This window comes from Ictidomys tridecemlineatus, chromosome 13 (genome assembly GCF_052094955.1).
Source record: "Ictidomys tridecemlineatus isolate mIctTri1 chromosome 13, mIctTri1.hap1, whole genome shotgun sequence".
NCBI classification, from domain to species: Eukaryota; Metazoa; Chordata; class Mammalia; order Rodentia; family Sciuridae; genus Ictidomys; species Ictidomys tridecemlineatus.
The window spans coordinates 53,885,474-53,902,733 of record NC_135489.1 but is presented as its reverse complement, the minus strand read 5'-3'; the positions used below and the strand labels follow the sequence as shown (position 1 = coordinate 53,902,733).

Below are 17,260 nucleotides of genomic sequence, written 5' to 3'. Positions count from 1 at the left end.
TGGGGCCGAGTGTTATAGAGACTTGTAGGTTATTATTAGGACTTGCTTTTTCCTTGACTGATATAAGAAGCCACTGGAGTAATGTGGTTTGAGCGTGTTTAGCTTTCCTCTAACTTCATTCGACCCTTCAGTTTTTCTTTCTGCTCCTGTACATACTGGTGTCCTCCAGAAGGCCTGGAACCCTTTCCACTCCAAGTGCTTGATGGAAAAGGTCTCCCCTGATCCCTGCTTCTTCACATAGAACTTTCTCCATTCCCACCCTTGAGGCCACCACTTCTCTCTGGCCCTTAAAGCAGGCAGCTTTATGCTGCCACGTCTCATGTAACCTTCCTGATTCTGAAGCAGCTCTAGGCTGCTGAGAAAAGCCTTTCCTCCCGAAGGCTCTAGCTGTCCTGTTCCCCTACATCATGCCCCTTCTTTCACTGCCATCTAGTTGCATTCTAGTTATTCTCCAATATTAATTGAAGATAATTTTCACCTGGGCCTTCCCATCACAAAAGAATTGCTGGTACCAACCATTGAGAAATTCCAGGCTGCCGTTTGATGTCCTAATCCTGTAGGTCCTTGATCTCAGTTTCTGTGCAAGTTTTCCCTTGACTTGATTCAGCAAGCTGTGTTCTCAACCATAGGTTGGACCTCATTTTTCTTCAGGGATCATCCATCTCTTTGAAGTTTCAAACTCTAAACAGTGTGGAATGAATGAATACCTCTAAACAGTATGAAGGGCAGTTTCCAACCTCATGCCTATATTCCCATATTCTCACCCTCCCAATATAACTTTCGTGGCCTCAGGGTCTGGACCCTGAGGCCTAGAAGGATGGGCCTGGGTCTTCAGTACCAGAGGGAGTCAGGGACTACGTACAGTGCATGCATAATGGAGCCAGACACCATTGTTCAAACCCCATTTCTTCCATTCCTAACTGCACAACACTGGACGTGCTCTCAGCTTTTCTGAGCCTCACCTTTGAAATGTGAATGAAAAGGTATAACTCAGGTCCATGTGAGGAATAAATGACTTAATGCAAATGAAATGCTTGGTAGAGTGCTTACCCATAAAGGGAATCCAGTTAAAGACTGACCTTTTTTGTGAGGAGTTAAGGTTCTGTAGGATATGCTGTTCTATAAACTGGTCTCAAATATTTCTTCTTGTTTCAAGTAGGAACTTAGACTTATGAAAAGCTAATACCCTGGTATTTCCACACAGTGAAGGGATCTACCTGACCCTTCTCTGAACCTCTACTCTGGCCTCTCAAGGCCTACCAGGATAGGGCTGGGCCAGGAGGAAGGCAGTGGGAAGCCTCCCGAGGCCATAGTCATTCTGCTCTTACTTGGGTTGATTGGACAGGGAATATACAGGTACCTGTTCTTCTTTTGCATATACATAACTTATTTCTGGAAAGTAGTACAGAAGAAGTTGTTTAAGGATCATTTAGAATGTCACAGCCTTTTATTTTCACATGTTCCTCATGAAAAGAGAAGGAAAGAATGGTGCTTCTTACGGCAGCATGCCAGGTTTCTTTATGAGGCTGGGCAGGAATGTGCGGCTGCCTTTCTCCCTGGCCTTGCCTCCTTTCTGCAGTTCTCTACGTTATGTTTTGTTTTGTTGTCCTTCCATCTCACTGAAGCCTCTAGCCAGGCACCTAGGTGAGGAAAACCAGTGCTGATGGGGTGAGGGGTGAGGGTAGTTCAAAAGCCTTGTAGAAAGGTAGAGATCCAAAATACAAGAAATGGCTTTTTTAAGTGTGTGCTATAAAATTAAATGCAATTGTGAAAATAACTATTGAAACCAAAGATATATAGCATAGTTCATATAAGAAAGTGCAGAAAGCAAAGGAAATCCCAAGAGAGCTTTAAAAAAATCCAGCTTGAGATGTATTTATGAAAGAAAGAGAAGACAAACTGTTTATCAAAGCAAATGCATATTATTTTAAAATTGTATTTAGAGGGTGTTGAAAATAGACACACGTAAGCCAAAATAATTTAAAAGTAAAAATGATGAAGCAAAGCGTTCCATGAGCTAGCAGTTTTACTTCTGGATACATTCCAGTGGAATGGTCACTAAAAAGAATGTACTTGAATGTTCACAGCATACATTCCATGTAATCCCCAAATAGAAACTGTCTAAAGGACTGTGGTAAGTAGAATGGATAGAAAGTAAATTGTAAAATACTCACATGATGGAATATTGAACAACAATGAAAATTAATGCTTGCATTCAGTAATCATGTTTTGCATGACCCTCACAATCAGAATGTTGAACTAAAGAGGTTCTCCATGAATGAGCCCTTACTGTGTGATTTCCATTTTTATAAAGGTAAAACAGAACCAGCAAAACCAGTCTCCTGGCTGGAAGCCAGGGTGGAGTTTCTCTGGAGAAGTCTGTAGATTTGACTAAAAGGGAACATGATGGGGATCGGGATGAGTTGGTGGGGCTGTGGTGAAGCTTAGGTTTTGATCTGGCTCAGGTCATATAGGCTATCCCCTTGATTTGTGTACTTTTCTTTAAATATACTTTATTTTAGAAAAAGTTTAATAAGTAGTAAGACTCTGTATCAAAACAAATATTAAAAAGGGTTGGTAACATAGCTCAGTGGTAAAGCATCCCTGAGTTCAATCCCCAGTACTAGAAAAATATTAAAAGTAAGAAGAGGGAAACATTATCAGAAATGCTGGGTAACTACTACAAAATGCTTAAAGACTTTAGCATACTGCTTCAGGCTTTAGGCTTAGTTAAAAAGGCATTTTTCATAATGTAACTAAGTCATAATAATGCATGTTGATACTAAACCTTACGATGGATGCACATACACATACATACAAGATAAATTTTTGTTGATCTAGTGTTACACCAAGAAGAAATCCTCACATTCCCAAAGCAGGAGTTGTGCACATCTTGTGTAATAAATTCGATATTATTAATTTTAAACCACTGCAACAATTAACCACGTGGAATATCTCTTAAATAACTATTCGACCAGTCATTCAATTAATACTACAAAGACAGAATATAATCTTTTTATAAAAGTAAAAGAGAGAAAAACAAATGCATTATGCATAGACGTATGCCCAGGTGTTTGGTGCTATTGAGTGGAAACAATGACAAGCTCATAGTCTTAAACTATTTTATTATATGAAAAACATGAAAATAAGTTGATTATAATTCAGTTTGATTAAAAGAGAATAAAATAATCCTAAGGAAAGCAGGAGGAAGGTAGTAATAAGAGTAAAAGCAGCAAAAAAAAATAATTAGAAAAGAAAAAGGAAATCAGAGCTGATGAATAAGTATAAGTACTTACTCCTTGAAAGGACAAAGGTAACAATGCAGCATGGACAGAAAGGAAAGATTATTAGTTTTTCCAACTGAATGGTTTGAGTTCAGGTGGCTTGAATTTTCAAACTTCTTAGGAACCTTTTGTTGGATCCAAGAGCCAGAGTCCTGGGTGTAACCTGCTTCTACCAAGTACTTGCCTAACCATTTGACATTGGCCATACAAATTGAGTGGGAGTGAGTGAATGAACCAGTGAATGATTACTTGCATGCATTAATGCTTTGGCTCTCTCAGAGGGGAGCATAAGACTTAGTGAGATACTATATAAAATTCTTAGCATGGGGCCTGTTAAATAATGAGTCTTTAGATAACAGTGTTTTCATTACCAAATGTTTTATAGAAAATGGGAATCTGTGAGTAATCTTTGTATGTTTGTTTGTTTGTTTATTTATTTATTTATTTATTTATTTATTTATTTATTTATTTATTTATTTATTTATGTATGTTTTTAGGATATCCTGACCCAGAAAATTTTTCCTGGCCAGAATATCTGCAGACTACCCAAACTAATGCAGTTCCTGCCAAAGTTTTTAAAATGGTAAGTCTATATAGGTATATACTCTTCCTTTTAAACAAAATTCTGTTGAGTCCTCCTTTGTGTAGGATTTTAAAATTATTCTAGATTTTTCTTTATAAATTCAAGTTGTGTTTTTTATAACCAATTTGTTTTGCTTTTATTAAAGTTAAGAATACAAAGTAAGTAAAGTAAACAATCAGGGTCATTTGCTATCATTCCTATATACAAATGCAGGTGATGATTTTCTTTTTGGAAAAAGCATAGTGCAGCACATCAGTGGCACTGCTGACAGCACCTCAGCAGGGGTGGAGGTGTGGAAGCTCCCAGTGCCATAAGCTTGTGTGTCCCTTTCTCAGGGACTGTTTGAATGGCAATGGCCATAATCAAGTAGGTGAACCATCATCTTTGTGCATAGTTTTATCCACTTTTGAGAGGAACATTCCTTTAAGCATTTTTTTAGAATACTGATTTTTACAGTTAAAACTTATTTTAATGTACTTTTCAAGGGTTGAACTAAGTATAGATAAATTTTTTAAAAGAAAACACATAGACAGAAATAGTATAATCAGAAATATTTATGTTCCAAATCAGTGATTTTCAAATTGTTCCTTTCTGATTCTAATTGTGGGCTTCAGGCTCTTCAACTTGTCTTAAATCAGAATTTTATGTATAGGGTTTATTCATGTGATTTCATTTCCTAGAGTTTTCTAGGTATTAAAAGGGGTTAAAACAAAAATCCTTTTTCATCTAAAAAAATTGGTCATAATAGTCTAGATTTGATGGTGAAGTATAATAAGATTAGGGAAACCATAGCTAAAGTCCTACAGAGGTTTTATGAATTGCAGAATTTCAAAGAGCAAGTACTGGTAGTTTCTGTCTTGTCTTTTTTCAAATCTTTGTTTTACTTCTTGAACAGGAGAACTATAAGAAAACAAGGAAAAATTTCACTAAAAAGACGAATTTCAGACTCTGTCTTTCACAAGGTTATTGTGGATTCTGCTTAAGAATGTCTCTTTGGCATCTGTAATACTAAACAATTACCTTTGTTATTCAGAACAGTGACCTTGGCAAGAACAAATTTTAGAGACCTGATAATACTCAGTATATTCCATTTAATAGATGTAATAATGCATTCTAGGAAGAAAATATGCTTCTGAAAAAGCTGAAAACATACCAGATACTGGAGAAAAATTTAACTATTTATTAATCATGTATCAGTAGAAGTTTTTTTTCTTATTGCTAATTCTAGATTTGAGGAGTTCAGTACACTTTCATTTCCAATAAAATCAATTGAACACTTTTATGTGTAATAGCATTCAAAGAAAAACTTTCTACTAATGTCTCAAAACTGTCAGATTTGTTTTGTGACTTTGATTTCTGTTGCAGGGACGGGGAGGGGATTTAACCTAGGTGTGCTTGACCACTGAGGCACATACTGAGCCCTTTTAATTTTTTTTTAATTGTGAGACAGGGTTTCACTAAATTGCTTACAGCCTTACAAAGTTGCGGGGTCTGGCCGTGAACTTGCAATCCTCTTGCCTCACCTTCCAGAGCTGTTGAGATTACAAGCATGTGTCACTGTGCCCAGTGTGACTCTGATTTTGACTGTTGAAATTCCTTAGTTTGAATGATTTGGCATGTCCCAGTACCTTTCCCCTTTTGTTTTCTTTATTGCCTGTGTGTCTGTCACCATCAACTCTTGGTTTCTAGCATTTTAAAGACTTGAAAGAAACTTCAACTAAGTTCAACTCTGTAGTGTTATGAGATAAAGTGACAAAAAGCATAGATATGGCTTAAAATTATATCATGGTATATTTAAAAGATTTAACAGTTGAAATTATGTAGCTTTTAACTAAGCATATTTTAAAATTTAGATTTATGAAGAATCATGGTTTTTTTGTATTGCTTATTAAATAATTTTACCTTCTAGCCATATAGTACCAAACTTGGTAGGGAGAATAGTCAGCAATATCTATGTGTAAGGCTAATTTCAGAAAAAAAGATGAAAATAAGCTGATATGTAAGCTGTAATAAGAAGATAATGCTAAATGAAGTGAGCCAATCCCCCCCAAAAACAAATGCCAAATGTTTTCTCTGATATAAGGAGGCTGATTCATAGTGGGATAGGGAGGGGGAGCATGGGAGGATTAGACGAACTTTAGATAGGGCAGAGGGGTAGGAGGGAAAGGGAGGGGGCATGGGGTTAGAAATTATGGTGGAATGTGATGATCATTATTATCCAAAGTACATATATGAAGACATGAGTTGGTGTGAATATACTTTATATACAACCAGAGATAAGAAAAATTGTGTTGTGTAATAAGAATTGTAATGCATTATACTGTCATTTATTTTTAAAAAATCAATTTAAAAAATTTTAAAAAAGATCCCCAATAATGGGAAAAAATAACTCAACAGACAATTCAGAAAGAAGAAATACAAATGACCACAAATTATGTGAAAGAAATGTTCAACATCCTTAGCAATTAGGGAAATGCAGATCAAAACTATATTGAGATTTCGTACCAGTCCAGTCAGAATTGCATTATTTATCAAAAATACAAATAATAAATGGTAGTGAGGATGTGCGGAAAAAGGTACACTCATCCATTTTTGGTGGAACTGCAATTAGCATAACTACTTTGGAAAGCAATATGGAGATTCCTCCAAAGTCTAAGAATGGAACCACTATATGACCCTGCTATCCCACACCTCAGTTTTATCCAAAGGAATTAAAGTCACTATAGTGATACAGGTACATCAGTGGTTATAGCAGCACAGTTTACAATAGCCAAGTTATGGAACCAGCTCAGGTGCCTGTCACTAGATGAAAAAATAAGTGTGGTATATATACATATGGAGTTTTACTCAGTCATTAAGAAGAATGAAATTATGGCATTTGTTGGTAAATGTATGGACCAGGAGAACATTATGCTAAGTGAAATAAGCCAGACTCAGAGGGTCAAGAGTCAAATTTTTCTTTCCTATGCAGATGTTAGACCAAAATAAGAGGGGAAAAAAAACCTGGTGGTGGAGAGTTGTGAATTACATGAAAACTGAGGAGAGATCAGTAGAGTATCTAGAAGGGGCTTGAGGAAAGGGAGGAGAGGGATAGGAAATGGGAGAAACAGTGCAATGAAATTGACCAAATGATCCTATGTACATATGTGAAAATACCACAGTGAATTTCACCTCATGTATATCTATAAAGCACTAATTCAAAAAATATTACAAATAAATAGAAGGAAGACCAGTAGAATAGAGGAAAGGGAACAGGGAATGTGAGGAGGAGAGGGTTAGGAGAGTACTGGGAACTAAATTGGTGAGAATTATATTCCATGTTTGCATAATTAAGTCAGAATGAACCCCAATATTATGTGTAATTATAATGCACTAATTTAAAAAAAATCGTTTTGAACTTCGTTGTGAAAATTGATGAATTTATAATTTATTCTATCTTTGTCTTTTACCTATCTTTAAAGTGGCCCCAAATTCTCTCACAGGCTTTGTGACTCTGGTTAAAAAATATGCATAAAATCCTATGTGTTCTATAAACTAAATGCCAGTTGTATTAAAAATTTATGCTTGTTAAAACTGAAGTATTGTATTCAAAATTAATAGAAAATTAATAGAAAATCTGAATTGCTGAATTTTCCACAACTTGTTACACTTGTATTTTTTTCAGAGGTTGCCTCATGGTTTTTTGCCAAATATGAAACTTGAAGTTGTGGATAAACGAAACCCCCGGTTAATTCGTGTTGCAACAATTATAGAAGTTGATGACCAAAGAGTAAAGGTGCACATTTTAAATTATTATGTTATTTTGGTCCTTTTTTCATGTGCTTTCTGTTTTCCCCTTCCTCAGTTTTTAATTCTCCTGCATGATAGTTTTCTGGGGAGAAAAACCTTCTGGATCTGATCTGGAAGATGGACTGTGGCCAGGATGTGACTAGGACTAACACAGGAGGCAGTGTAACCTGCAGGAGGATACCTGCAGAGGCTTTGATATTTTAGTGCAGGAGGAAAATAAACCTGTGTATAGCTTCCTATCCATTCACATGTCTTTGAGTGGAAAAATGTCTAGCTTATCTGTATGTATGTGAAGTGGGAAATCTATAGATAAGACTTCACTGACATGGAAACGAATTCTAGTACATTTCTGTTTGGATTTGCTGTTTAGATTTTCACTGTCAAGTGTTCTTCTTTTTTTTTTAAATCATTTTGTTGGCATTACTTGATTTTTCTTGAAATTGTTATGAAACACCTTGAAATAATTATCTTTCTTTTCTGCTTTTCTTTGTGAAATTAAATACAATTTAAAAACACTTTAATCACCCTAGCTAAAAGAAGTTATATTTTTGAATTAAAGATTTGATTAATAGATTTCTATACTGTTCATATTGATGACATTTTAAATATACACATTTTCAAAATGAAATTTTCATAAAATGAAAGCTTTTCATCTTTTTTATACAGAGAACTGAAAGCATCTGTAGAATTCATTAAATCTTTATGAATTAAATCATATGAACAGCATATGACAGTTCAAAAACAATTTTCTACCTGTACACAGTTTATTTTCATAATAGCAAAAAGATTGAAGTCAACTAATTTTAATATGTATTATATTAAAATATGTATTTGTTTGATGTACATTTTGATATAAAAGAAATTTTATTTATTATATCCTAATTTGAAAACAATATTAATTCATTTTATACTATATTATCAGTACACACATTTTGGCCAAGGTTTAGAGGTACATGCCTATCAATAGCACAAATGGGCAATGTCCTTTATTCTTCTAACAAGTGAAATAATAATTATATTCAGGAATTATAGATATATTTCCTTCCATACTACCTTATTATTAATATTTTAAATTTAATGTTAAGCATATTGCTTATGATATTAATAATTTGTGTTTTTTATTGTTTACTTTTATGGTAAATACTTGGAAATAACTTTGGATATGATAATTGCCTTGTAAATTCAATCACATTTTGTCATTAGCTTTCATTTAAACATTATTGCCTTTCTAGGTAAAGCTCAATTTTAACAGCACATTAAATTTTACCTTGATGTGTAATTGACAGAAAATTTTCTTATTATTCATAAGCTACACGCTGTAGAATCCAATGGATAATTTGTCATTAGTTTAGTATGTGAACAAATTGGATTAATATGTTACCTTAAAATACCATTTGAAGAAACCTTATCTCCAAAAGTGAATTTCTTATCATCCTTATATACCATCTCAGCTTTGCTCTTTTAAAATCTCTTAAGCATTTAGCTGATCCTTCCAAAGAAATAGTTCATGTACTTTTTCTTATTCTTTTTCTTCATGGTAACTGCATTGTTCTTTATTGGAAGAAAAAGAGTTGAAAGGTATCTGGCACTTCTGAAAGAACCAGAACCTTAATAGTTATCTCTGCGGTGTGGGAAAATTAGAAATTCCTGTAGGATTTTAGGGCTAAATTAAGACACAGTTTTGCAAGTGGCGCTCTCTACCCTGTGAAATGGTGTCTTACAAAATATTTTTCTACTTAGCATGCAGTCTGCCAGACTTAGATCAGCCTTGCAGTGGCCATCAATATCTTGGGTTTGTGGTCTGCTTGAGGCCTGGCACACACAGTCCTGCTCCTGCAGCCCATTTCTGCAGATCCTGCCACAGACCCTCTGCTGACCATCCCCCTCACCCTCTGTTGCGCAGTCTCAAGGTTGGGAAAACACTTGTCTTGCTTCATGAGCTAGAAGGGAGAAGGCTGCCTAAGGGTTGGGCATCTTGGGAACTTAAAGGAGAGTCAGGTGATAGCTTAAAATTCCAATTATTAGTTCCTAGGGAAATAGGGCTTCGAAGGTGAATTCTTATGTAAGGAGGTTGAGGTGTAATAAATGAGGCTTTCTTTGATAGTTGAGAAAGCATTTGGAGCTTTCTGATGTCCTTTTTGCCCAGCATAATGCTCTATTCCTCAGTTAATGTGTTGAACACATCATTCTGTAATTTTCTTTTCTTCCTTTTTTTTTTTACTGTTTCTCTTTTTTTTAAAGAATTTGTTCTAATTAGCTATAAATGACAGTAGAATGCATTTTGAAACATTATATACAAATGGTGCACAACTTCTCCTTCCTCTGGCTGAACATGGTGCAAAGTCACACTGGTAGTGTAATCATACATAAATATAGGGTTAAAATGTCCGTCTCATTCCACCGTCCTTCCCATCTCCACGTCTCCTCTTTCCCCTCCCTTACTCCCCTCTGCACTATCTAGAGTTCCTTCATTCTCTCCCCACTCCATTATGGATTAGCATCTACTTATGGAGAAAAATTGAAAGCATTCCCCCTAAAAACTGGAAGAAGACAGAGATGCCCTCTTTCACTACTTATTTTCAACATAGTCTTTGAAAATCTAGCCAGAGCAATCAGACAGAAGAAGAAATTAAAGGAATACAGATAGGAAAAGAAATCCAAACTATCACTCTTTGTTGACGACATGATTTCTATTTAGAAGATCCAAAAAACTCCATCTGAAAACTTTTAGAGCTAGTTAGTAAATGAATTCAGCAAAGTAACAGGATATAAAATTAGTACCCATAAAAATGCATTTCTCTACATCAGTGATGAATCCCCTGCAAGAAAAATTAGGAAAACTATGCCATTCACAATAGCCTCAAAAAAAAAAAAAAAACACTTGGGAATCATTCTGTAATTTTCTAAGATCAATATCCATCAAAGACTGTTTAATATTTGGATAATGAATGAAGGGATGTGTGAGTAAAGAAGTGGATGAATCAAATGTACTTTGGCATTTGGTCAATTATTCGAACATAGATAAACTGTGTGTTGGTAATAAACCACTTTCCCTTTTTCTTAATTCCTATCTTAATTACTCTTCTTTTGGAAATCCAGTTCAACAAAATGGACTGGGAAGTGCCCCTGGATTGGACAGATCTGGGTTGAACTCCTAGCTTTGACTTTTACTTAACTGTGAGATTAACTTGATGGAGTTACTCAATGTACTTCAACTTTTCTTGTCTGTAGTTTGATGGATTAATAATATCCAACTCATAGGCATGTTGTGAAAATTCAGTGAAGTGTCATATGTAAGATTCCTGGGAATGTTCCTGATTCTACAGGTGCTTTGGTGGTAGCTGTTGTGTTCAGTGTGAATTCAGTGTGCCTGTGAATATCCCGTGCTGCTTGCCAGGCTGTGTGTACAATTGTGTTATTAAAGGGGCCTCATGGAAGTATAGAGGATAAGCCCAAGCTCCGGGGTGAAGAGGACAGGGGTTTGACTGGAGTTCCCTGGGGAACCTGAACATGACCCTCTGTGATGGTGCTGCTCACCTTTGACTGCAAGGAGTCAGACTATCCTAAAGAGACCACAACAGTCAGACAATAATCAGGATGATGGCTCTTTGTGCATGTCAGACACTGTTCTGAGCACCCTGCATGTCCTCTCAGCACAATCATGTGAGAGAAAGTCCTGTGGTTATACCCACTTTATGAAGAAAGAAACTAAAGCCCAGAGAGGCCAAATTACTGGTCCCAGGCTGCTATCTTATGGGACCAGGGTTTGACACCCACCTTTCAAATAGAGGTTTTCATCTTGAGAGCTTATAACCTTTCTATTCCTTACTCATATGTTCTAATTTTTATTTATGCTAAATAAGTCCCTTTAGAAAGAGAGAGCAGATGTTGTGGAATGGAAAGTGGAAACCACTTATGTTCTTATTTTTATGTTCTAATTACTCTTATGTTCTAATTTTATTATGTTCTACCCTTATGTTCTAATTTTTCTTAATATTTTAAATTCTTTTTTTCTTACTTGTAATGTTCTATTTTTATGCTAAATAACTCCCTTTAGAAGGGGAGAGCAGATGTGTGGAATGGAGAGTGGAGACCACCCGTGACCCCAGTATGCTTTGTCATCTGTGCCTAAGCTCACACTGCCTGTCTTGTCTGGAGGTACCTGGGCACTCCTGGCATTCCCTGGCAGAGTGCAGCCAGTTCACTCTGCAAGTGTGTAGCTGCCCTTATGTGCTTTGTTAGTTTGATTTTTATAATAGTTTTTTTGAGGTAGAATTTACACATCATAAAATTTAACTATTGATTATATTCCACAGCTGTCCAACCATTACCACTAAGCTTAGAACATTTTCATCACCCCAAAAACAAAACGATGCACTCCTTAGTGGTCACTACTCATCCTACTATTCCCTTCTTCTGCCCAAGCTCCTGGTAATCACAGATTAGTGGATCTGCCTGTCCTTGGGCATTTCATAAACATAGAATCGTATAATGTGTGACTTTTGGGATGCTTTCTTTCATTTGACATATTGTTTTCAAGGTTTATCCACATGGATAAACTTCATGTACTTCATTTGTTCTACATTCCACTTTATTTCTAAATAATATTCCCTTGTGTAGCAATTCCATATTTTATTTTTCCACTCGTCAGTTGATATGTGTTATTTCTACTTTGTGCTATCTTGAATAAAGCTCCTGTGAGCATCTGTGGATATGTGCTTTCATGTCTCTTGAGTATATTCATCAGAGTGGAAATGCAGGATCATAGGGTAGCTCTATGTTTGGCATTCCGAGAAACTTCCACTATGTTTTCTGAAGTGGCTGCACCATTTTACATTCCCACAGGCAGTACTTGAGGATTCCAGTCAGTTCACATCTTTAAGAACCCTTGTTATTTCTTTTTTATCATTTTAGTTACATATTTTTACCCATCCTAGTGTGTCTTAAGTTCTTTAGGTCCCAAAGTATAGATTATCATTTTTATATGTACCATTAATATTATCATGGCCAGGAGAAGTGGGATGAAGTAACTGTTGCTCAGTGCTTGCAGCAGTAGATGTAGTAATAGTAGTGAGTACAGAAGTAATAAAAGCAGTGCTAGTAGAGAAGAATACCCCATTATTGAATGTGTACTTTGTTCCAGGTACTTGGCTGAGTATGTTATTTATCATATCTTCTTTACAGCAGAGATTTCAATAAGATATCATCTCTGCTGTCCAGTTAACATGGAGAATTTATTTGACCTAGGTTAGATACATCTAAATAGAATGTCAATGTTCTCTACATTTCAACACATTTCAACATTTACCCGTAGCTATGATAAGCTGTTAGAATTGGAGATCATGAGCTAGCAATGCTTCAGGGAGGGGATAGTAGGGCACCTCGATTCAAGATACTCAACTCTCTTGATATCATAAATCCACTTTACTTGTCAGGCCAGATAGTCTGTTTTTCATATTGAACACATTCATTTGGTCATATGTGGTCCACTGGTAGGAGGTTGTGAAGGTCTTTTTTTTTTTTTTTTTTGCCTTGGCCGGGTATTAAGATGCCATGCCCCCTTTGTGTTGATTGCTGTTTATTAATTACCATATTTACTCTCTAATAAATATTTATGATGTGCCTGGTGTATCTTGTTCAATTTATAGCCAGCTATTATGTTTAATAATTATTCTTTTGTTTGGCTGTACAATGTACTTTGTTATATATGAAAATCCATTACTGTCATCTTATCAGGAAATGCACATTAAATTACAATAGATGGATGGATGGGTGCTCTTAGGAAGTTTAACCATTATTTGAGGCAAAAAATATTCCACAAAAATGTAAAGGGAAGAATTAAAACAGAGTAATATTTGATAAATATTTGCCCTGTGGGAACTGAAGCTAAGCTGTGAAATGAATTATAAATGAATACCAAATAGATGCTTTAGGAACTTCTCCTGAATCATTAATAAATTGAGTCTCTTCAGCAAGTATTTTCATATTTAATGCATTAACTGAATGTATTTGTGACATTTCTAAATGAAATGAGTGCATAATGACCCAGAGAAATTGTCATGGTAAGATGTCCACTTACATGACTAAAAATCATTTAGCTTTTAGGTCAGACCAGTAACTTGAAAAACTATTGTTTGGAAAAAAACCTGCAGGTGGGTTAATGCAAAGAAAAAGTCTATCTTATAGTCAACAATGTTCACTATAATTAAGGGTTGCCTGTGCTTTGAGAAGTCACTTGATCCAGTGAGTCCTCCTTTAACTATCTGTCAAGAAGGGAGCAGGCTGTGGATTAGATTATCTCACTTGCCAAAGTTTCTAATTCGGATGCATTTTTGAAAATGCGTTTTGAAATATGAGGATAAGACAAGATACTAACATTAAAAATATCTGTCTTTTGAACTAAACTTGTAATCAATGTCCATTATTATGTCACATTGATTGATGGCTGTCTTCATTTGAGGAGACTGGGACAATTTTCCAAAATATGATGACCAGTTAATGAAAAGATGATTTTTAGACTTGGTGAAACTATAAATTAGTGTTAACCATAATTTCCAGGAGAGTTGAGGTAGTAGAAGTGCATTAGAGTAATTGCAGTTATGGCAAGTGGCACAGCAGTAATACTAATGATGCCAATACATGATGGGAGTGCCGTGGGATGTTGTTTATGTTCTGTATGTTTCCCTGCCCTCATAATCCTAGAAATGACCCTATAAGGTAGACAGAGGCGATAAACCAGACATAGAGAGCCTAAGTAACAGGGCCATGCTGCATATGTTTAGAGCCAGATGGGAACCAGGTGGCCTGGGCTATCGCTCCTTCCAAGTAAAGGGCCACATAGTAGCTGTTTCAGGATTGTGGTCACATGGTCTTTGTAGCAACTGGTCACCTGCTGTTTATCACAGAAGCAGCCAGAGAAAATATGTGAAGGAATGTATAACCCTCAAATTTGAATTTCACACCATTTTCCACATGACATAAAATACTCTTATTATGATTTTTCTCTCAACCATCTAAAAACATAAAAACCAATTTTAGCATATGCAACACAAAGCAACTACTGCTTGTGGACTATAATCTTGTCAATGCTTATCTTAACTGATACTATATTGATTAGACTATAAGCTTCATGTATTTACTACCTATAGTATAGGTATATACTATAAGTATAGTTTAGTAATAGTATAGTTTTGTGTCCTTGTATTATTTTTATAATATTTTTAAACAATTCACATCAATATTTAATTTTCATTCTAGTTTTAGATAAAATCTAGATATTCATTAAAAAGAGGTATAAGAGATGAAACCCACCATGTAATCTAGTATCATTTGATTGCCACTAGTATCAATTTTCCTAGTATCAATTGATTGCCACTTGGGTAGACACTCCAAGAAATATATACTCCTAAAAGAAGGGTTAAGAACAACTAGTGTGTGTAACAACATCATCTCTTATTTTAAGAGTGTATGAATGCCCCCAAGTGTCATATAGTGTGTCTCATACAGTGAACTCACCTGCCACAAGAGTTGTATTTCCCAAGAACTGTAAAAAGAGACTTACCTTTCCCATTCTTTTAAAAATCAATCTGTCTGGAAGAGAAACAAAGGCACAGAGTGCAGGACTATTGTGAGGATGAATCCATGAGCTCATCCTGGAGCTCTCTGATTCAGCCTGATTCCCCCTACCAGCCTGACCTGCAGATATAATGAGACCTTGACATATGATTATTTGGCTTGAGGTGTCAGTTTAGTCATGAGATAGATAGAATGGAAATAGAATCATTCAGTTTTCTATGCAGAACAATGTATAGAGACTTCTTAAATAAAAGATGATGGTGTTACAGCACTAGTTGTTCTTAATCCTTCTTTTAGGAGTATGATTTTTTTGAGTGTCTGAGATCTGCTACAGATTGTTCTGCTGTGAATGCACATGCACACATATTTAAGTACTAGATTTATTCATGCATCAGGGGTTAATGGGCCTTTAAGTAAGGACTTCATTTTACACTAACAACTCATAAGTTAATAAAATAGACACTCCATTCTGCATACTCTAGTTATTTTATTCAAGGCTGTATATTTGCTCAGTAGGTGTGGGACCCCTGAACTGCTATAATAATGGATCCTTTTATCTCCAAGTCCTTCAATCACAAGATGCAGTGTGGACTCCCTCTATTCCTTCAGAGCAGTCTATGAACTTTATCTTAACTTTAGAGGAAACGTACTCTGCCTTCTCTGCAGTTTCCTAAGCAGAAGCACACTGTTAGGAACAGCTGCAGTTTTGACATTCCAAGTGCCCTTACTAATGCTGATACTTAGCTAATTATGCTGAACATCATCTCCTTTTCTCACATCCTGCTTTATAGTCACTGTGTTTTTACCACTGGAAGAATATTTTCTAAAAATAAATAAGTGAAAAAACACAACCCAGGACAGACTGGCTAGGCAAGATGGTGAACACATTTCCTACCTTGTTCCAAAGTCAATGTCACTCCCTGTAATATAAGAAAGGGTGATAGACTCAGGGAAAGGACATTATACTTCAAAAGGGAGTATATGATTAATTTATTTCCAAGATGTAGCTGTATTACCTTCCTGTTGCAACTTTAACAAATTAACATAAGTTTACTAACTTTAAGCAACTCATATATATCATACATTTATCTAGGTCAGAAATCACACTGGGCTAGAATCAAAGTGTAAGGAGGCCAAATCCTTCAGGAAGCTCTGGAGAGGAATCCCCTACTTTGCCCTTTACAGCTTCTAGAAGCCACTTTATTCCTGGGCTTATGGCCCCATTCTCCACAATCAAAGCAAAGTACACAGGCACCTTCAAACTTTCCTCTTATAAGAACTGCTGTGATTTCTCTGGGACGACAAGGTAATCACACCTGCATAGTTCCTCTTGCCATATAAAGTAACATGTTCACAGGTGCCAGGAAAGGACATGGACATCTTTGGGAGGGCATGATTCTGCCTACTGAAATAGTTGCAGTAAAATTTAACATAATTCAATAAAAATTAGAATAGATGGCATCTATTGTGTAGTTATCAGCTTTTGTTCACTGAGTGCCCTTAAGGTAGAAGACCATTCCAGTACTGTGATCCCAAAGGATGAGATTAAGACTTGGAACCTGCCCTCACACTGTGACTGGGGAGATGAGAAAGAATCCTGGCTCAGTACAGTAGTATGAAGCACAAACCCCCAAGTGCTGTCAAAGTCATTGCATGTGCACCATGGCTTTGTGAGGAGAGATGCTAGGGATCAGATGACTTTTCAAGAACAGTGATTCTTCTTTTAGAAAAAGTCCATTACATGCCTTGTTTTATTTGCATTTCCAAACACCAAATGCTTTTATTTTCTATTATGCAGAGACAAAGGAGACTTTATATTTAATATGTTTAGTGTGTTTATATGTGCAGGTATGGATACATACATATGTACCTATGTGCATGTATGTATATATATATATATCATTGTTATACAAAATTACATATAAGAGGTTGTGAGGGGAATGGGATAATAAACAAGGAGGGAAATGAATTACAGTAGATGGGGTAGAGAGAGAAGATGGGAGGGGAGGGGAGGGGGGATAGTAGAGGA

General features: G+C 35.9%; 1 protein-coding gene across 9 annotated transcripts in view; it reads left to right on the top strand.

The window, feature by feature from the left end:
- Positions 1 to 17,260, top strand: part of L3mbtl4 (L3MBTL histone methyl-lysine binding protein 4) — a 458,743-nt gene that overhangs the window by 213,380 nt on the left and 228,103 nt on the right. For all 9 annotated transcript variants that reach the window (XM_078030356.1, XM_078030355.1, XM_078030359.1 and 6 more), the window contains 2 exons: positions 3,782 to 3,867; positions 7,532 to 7,642. In XM_078030356.1, coding sequence (XP_077886482.1) covers positions 3,782 to 3,867; positions 7,532 to 7,642 — 197 coding nt within the window. The remainder of the gene's footprint in view (positions 1 to 3,781; positions 3,868 to 7,531; positions 7,643 to 17,260) is intronic.